A 6,000-nucleotide genomic window follows, 5' to 3' on the forward strand; every position below is an offset into this window, starting at 1 on the left:
CTGGCCAGGCTCAGCAGCACCCCCCTCCCCCCACCCCCAGGGTCTCAGGGCAGCAAGAATCAAGAATTGCTAGGGCAAACTCCATGCTCCCTTGATCACATAAATGACACCCTCCCCCCGCCCCCCCGCCATACACATAGACACTCAGCTCTGCTAAGTGCACGGGGGTCAGGCACAGACCAGGAAGCCCCCAAAAACTCAGCCTAGGTGGAAGCTCAGGGACAGCAAACAAAGGATGCAGGGGAACTCCCCCCACCCCCAGGAGGTGGGCTGAAGGCTGAGTTATGGGGCAGGAGAGGGTGGCCAAAGGGACACGAAGCGAGGGAGAGGGTTGTTCAGAGAAAGGGAGGGGAGGACGCGGCAGTAGATCCACAGCATACACCTCTGGCCCCCACACACCAGGAATGCCAAGAGCCACAGCGCGGGTCAGGGGCCCTGGCGCTCTGACTGTGCCGGCTACAGGGGCTGGGGGGCTAGTGTATGCGCCTCCACGCCTGGGTGTGTGCGTGTGCGAGCGTGTGTGGCGAGGACAGAGGAGGACACTGTGTTCCGGACGTGGGCAGAGGCCAGGTGCCAAGCTGGGAATTGTGAGTAGCTGTTTGGGACAGATGCTGCCGGGAAGAGGTATCTTAACCCCCTTCCTCAATTTCCTGGGCACTTGGGATGTGGTCAAACCCCTCTAAACTGCTAACCGGCAAAGTCAGACTCCCCGGGGCGTTGATCTAAACCCCCGACCCTGCTCTGGGGCCGGGCAAACAGCAAACTTCCCCCGCCTGCAGGCGTGGGGTGTCTACACTCGCCAGCCCCACGCGCTGACAGCTGCTCCTGTACTTGGCAGAACCCAGGCTTCCGGGCAAGCGCGCGAGGAAGCTGCGCAGCAGCAAGAGGCGGCCCCCGCGTCCCGCCTCGCAAAGTTTGGCCCCCGGGGGCTCCCGGCCGGGTCCGGCAGCGCGGATCAGGGACCCCCAGAGCAGCGAGCCTTCGCGCGCACGGTCCCCCGCAAGCCTCCCCAGAGCGCGCGCATGACTCACCCGAGCCGCGGAGCCAGGCGGCGAGGACTATGCCCAGGAACGCTGGCCACAGGCCGGACCGGACGGCCATGGCCGCGAGCGGGCAGGCGGGTGGGCGGGCCGGGCGCGGGGCCCCGCGGACGAGAGGGCGCCTTTCAGCGCCTCAGCCCAGAGCCCCAGCTCCGGGCACCCCCGGGGCCCATTGCCAGCGGTCTGCGCTGCCTCCGGGCGGCCGGCTGCGGGGCGCACGCGGCGCGTGGGCTCCCCTGGGCAACAGGAGCGCAGCAATGCAGCCGGGGCGGAGCGCAGCGCCAGCCGCGCCGCGCACCGAGCCAGCCGCCGCGCTGAGCCCGCAGCCTGGGAGCCGGCCGGCGGGCGCCGCAAAATCCGGACTGGAGCACCGGAGCGGGGCGACAGCAGGGCGGGGCGGGGGAAGGAAGGAGGGGCCCCGCCGCCCTGCGCCGCGCGAGTGGGCCACCCTCCAGCTCCGGGGATCCCTCCCGGCGATGCCCGAGGCTCCCCCGGGGAGGGGCTGGGGTGGTGGGCGGGGAGGCCTCCCACCGCCCCACGCGATCTCCAGGGACCAGCCAGGAGTCTGAAACCCGGAGCGGATCGGTTCTCCGAATCCGGGCTCTCCCGGGCCCGCCAGCCGGCGCACAGGTGGCCCGGGAGGGGCCCAGGGCTGCGGCGACCCCGGCCCGGCGCCAGGCTGCAGACAGAGGCCCGGGGCAGGGGTGCCCGGGGTAGGTTCCGCTGCAGTTCTCCACCCCCAGCCCACCCCAGTCCCCGCCTCCCGGCCGCGCTCCGAGGCAGTCAGCGTGCCGCGGTACGCCACCCAGCCCGTAGCTTGGATAGGGGACTGCGGGAGAGCTCCCGGGCTCTGGCCCGCTAGCAGAGGTACGCGGGTAGGCGAGACTAGGCGCCACCCGCAGTCCCAGCCACGTAGCCTGGTGGACCTCAGAGTGACCCCAGGTTTCTCTAACCCCACGGCACCGTTCACCTAAGGAAAACAATCCTAGGACGCAGTTCAACCGACACGGCGCGCGGTGTGTGCGCCCCGAGTGCGCACCGCGCCGGAGACGTGGGCGTGAAGGACCAACCGAGCTTTGGGAGCTAGAGAGATCTAGGGTAGGGTCTAGGAGCCTCCGCCTTCTAGCTCTGTGACCTTGGGCAAGTCATGTTGTCTCCCGGAGCCTCCAGCAACGACCGCTGCAGGAGCCTCCTGTTCCCCATCCCCCATTCCCTAATCTGGTTAAAATAAACAGAGGGTTGCCTTGAAGGAGAAAAGAAATGACAAACACGCACCATGTGCACGGGGAGAGTGGTTAGAAAAAGAGAGGTTCCTACTCTGGCTCGGGAGGAGAATGGGAAGGGTGAGGGCACGGTCGCAAACTAAAATGTCTACAGGGGCCAGTCGATAATATAAATTGATGCTGCATGCTGGGCGATATAAGAAGGGTCTTCGCTTCCACAAAGAGATATGAGCTCTCCTGTATTTCTTGAAACACGAGGCCCTCTCTCGGTCTGTCTTTTGTTTCCCACTTTTGATAGAGAAGGGTTGTGAGAAATGTTTTGCTTTCCTCTTAACTCTACTGTGAAAAACAGCAGCCAATGTCCAGATACATATCTATAGATGCTGGGCTTCAGTGCCAAGGAGGCAATGGCAGCGCTGGGGACTGGGCACAGGGTCCCATTTCCGGCACAGCTGGCTCTTCTCCAGGTGCCAGTTTGGGGGTGGGGGTGGGGTGGGGCCCAGTAGGGCCACATCTTCCAAATTTTCAATAAAAGCCATTGTAACAGTATATGAGATTTTCTGATTTAAAATTTTTAACTAAAACAATTTTTTTTTTAATTAACTTCACGTGAGCCCAGATGAAGATGTCCACAAATATCCACCAGCTCTGGGGTTTGAACTCTGTTTTGGGGATTGCTTGTGCATAGTCAGTGTCAAGGGGCCCTGATCTACCCAACAAGGGAGTGTGTGTGTGTTTTGTGTGTGTGTGTGCGTGCACGCAGGCGCATATGTGTGTGTTGGGGGGAGCAGTTACCTAGGCTGCTCCCTCTGGCATTATGCCCCACCCCACTCCCAGGAAAGAGGTGGGTGAGAGAGGTGAAACAATAGCAGGACTTGCATTTGGGGCCTCCAATATGGGGGAGATGATTAGGAACTGGGATTTGGGCACTGGAGGGAAGTAGTTGAGGATGAAAGACTGGGAATGGGGCTGGGGTATAAGATGATATCATAATGGTGTGTCCTGGACTCTGCTGTCTGCCTACATTTATAATTTGGTTTGATACTCCCAGGAAATCCTGTTAAATGAACATTATTATCTCCATTTTATCAATGAGGTAACTGAGGCTTGGGGAAGGAAAGTACCTTATGCCCAGGGAGAACCTTATTCAATGATTGCAAGGTTAGTTGAGATGACTCTGTGCAAGGTTTGATTCCAATGTCCACGCTCCGTACATTTTCCCCTGCAGTTTTTGCTCTGGGATTAGAATTTGGGAATGAAGTTTGGGGCACAGGAAAGAAAAGGTTCTCCTCTGTTCAGTTTGGTTGCTCTGGTCCTTTCTCTGGCCCTCTCTCTTCAGCCAGAATAAGATGGTTTGTGTAGCAGTCAAGATAGACTAGATTATGTTGTGGTAACAGTCCCCAAGTCTCTGTGGCTTAAATAAACAAAAATTTATTTCTCACTTATCCATCATATGGGTCTACTGCTGCAGATCTTCATCACTCAAGTACAAAGCAGCCACTCTTAGGTGAGGGAGAGGAAACGGGAGCTCTGGAAGTACACCCACCAGCAATCAATGGCTTATCCCAGAAATGACACTTCCACTCCCAATTCATTGGCCACAACTGGCCCTGCGGGCCCACCCAAGAGGACAAGAGAGTGTATTCCTACCACATGCCTGGAAGGCAGCCACTGAAATATGTGGAAAGCAGCAGCGATGACCACAGCCTCTAGGCCCAGCATGACCTGCCCCCTACCTACTCTGCAACTCTGCTTGTGCCCTAGCCATAGTGGTTTCCCTTCTGTTTCTTCAGCATCCAGATTCATCCTCACCTCCAGGCCTTCCTGTTTGCTTTCCTGTCCCCAGATCTTCACATAGATGATTCCTTTTAGTCATTCAGGTCTCAGGTCAGCTGTCCCCTTCCAAGTGGTACTCAGGGCCATGTCAGGAAAAAGAGCAGGGATACCCTGTGGAGACAGGGGAGTAGACGTCTCACCTGAATTCTGCTTAAGAATCCAGGTTGGAGGGCTGCCAGGAAGGGCTTGTCTCAGACCCAAAGGTTGATGGCCAGATAGGAGAGCTCCTGACATCTCCAACCTCCTTTGCTCTTGAGCCCCAGACTCAAGGGAAAGGAGGAGCCAGATCCTGCCTAGGGGGGACCCTCCTGCAAGTGTCTGTAGCCCCCTTGCAATATCCCAGTGACAGAGCACAGGTTTCACCACCAACTGCTCTGTTGGCTGGAAATGTCTCCTCTCAAGGGAGCAGAAATCTGCCCCTCATTGAGTTCATCTTCTGGGGCCACATCAAGCATGTCTGCCCCCTCTTTTCTTCTGGTATTTTAGAAAACTTTCATTTCTTTTACTTCAGAACACAAAGTCTGGGTCTACCCTGGATTTTCTCCCTCCAGTGCTACTGTTGCTGGCACCCTTGACACACTGGCCCCCACTGTGGGATCTCTCCAACGGTACCACTCCTCTGAAGGCACCTCCTGAAGGAAGCTGGCACATTTCTTGCCCACATGGCCTTGTGCACCGCATGAGCAGAGTCCCAGTCAGCTGTTGATCAGTGACATCGTACTGTTAGTGCCCACCAGACTGAGGGACCTCAGAGCTCGTGGTGAGGCCTTTGTTGACTTGGAGATGTGCCAGAAGCTCCTATGATGATGATTAAAACGCATATCTCCAGGCCCTGTCCTATCCTGGTTCTGATTCAGTGTGTCTGGGGAGGTGCTAGGAATCTGTGCTTTTACCAAACCTATACCATCCCCTACTAGCTATTTTTACTGGTGCCAGTGGTCTGAAAACCTCGCTTTGAGGAACACTGCCTTAGGTCTTTGCCATGGGTGCTGCAAACAACAGGATGTTACCCATTTACCCTGGGTCACTGGCTTTCTGAATTTAAATTCAGAGACTTCAATTCATCCCAGTTCCGTTCCATTGTATTACATCTAATCTCTCCTTCCCATATGGAGGCATCTCAGGATGTGGAGGCTGTCAGGCAGGGGACTTGATATTTTCTTCAGCTTCCTGTCATTCCCAGATGAGAGTGGGAAGTCATATATACTTTCAATCAAGTCCTTACAAAACAGGTGGCTCAGGGCAGAACCAAGGACAGATATCAGTGGTTCCCCAATCTACACTACCTGCAAGTTGCACTGGGACAATAAGTCAGCTTCTCTTTCATCCACTTGGGAACCCTCTGATCACACCATCCTTCAGCTCACATATAACTGCCGCATCCACAAAGATAAATGGAAATACCCTGCAGAATCCCAGACTCATGAGCCTCCTGCTTTGCTTTGATCTACCAGGCCAATAACCCAATCAAAGGAAATCAGTTTGGCAGGAACGACTTGTTCTTGGTGATCCCAGATTGGCACTTGATGATCTCTGCCACAATTCCAGCATTCATATCTGCCCACTGCTCAGCATCTAGTTTCTGTCTTCTGAAAGCAGCATCTTCCCATCTTTCCTTTGAGGGATCACCCCTCCCCACCATCAGTGCATGAGATTCATGTGGGGCTACCCCACCCCAGTTCCAGAGGATGGCACAATGCTTCAGGACCCAAAGCATCCACTATTCCCTGAACAATGCGATTCATGAGAGGATGCACATATGACCCAAGCCAAGCCACTGAGGCTCAGTTCTAGGACTTTTGTTGGAACTAAGGTGAGAAAGCATTTCTTCCTTACTGGACTTGAAGAAGGAAAGAGGTGATCCTGGGACTGCCATCATGTGAGGAGCACATGTCAGAGAC

The 6,000-nt window shown here is 56.3% G+C and overlaps 1 protein-coding gene across 2 annotated transcripts in view; it reads right to left on the reverse strand.

Annotated features, from left to right (window-relative positions):
• The window catches only part of UNC5A (unc-5 netrin receptor A), a gene marked incomplete at both ends in the record, with an annotated part of 61,568 nt that extends 60,467 nt beyond the window's left edge, over positions 1–1,101 (reverse strand). For both annotated transcript variants that reach the window (XM_082835799.1, XM_082835798.1), the window contains one exon: positions 1,032–1,101. In XM_082835799.1, coding sequence (XP_082691925.1) covers positions 1,032–1,101 — 70 coding nt within the window. The remainder of the gene's footprint in view (positions 1–1,031) is intronic.
• Positions 1,102–6,000: the final 4,899 nt, after the last annotated feature.

The sequence above is a fragment of the Leucopleurus acutus genome (genome assembly GCF_964270905.1).
Source record: "Leucopleurus acutus genome assembly, chromosome: 3".
NCBI lineage: Eukaryota > Metazoa > Chordata > Mammalia > Artiodactyla > Delphinidae > Leucopleurus > Leucopleurus acutus.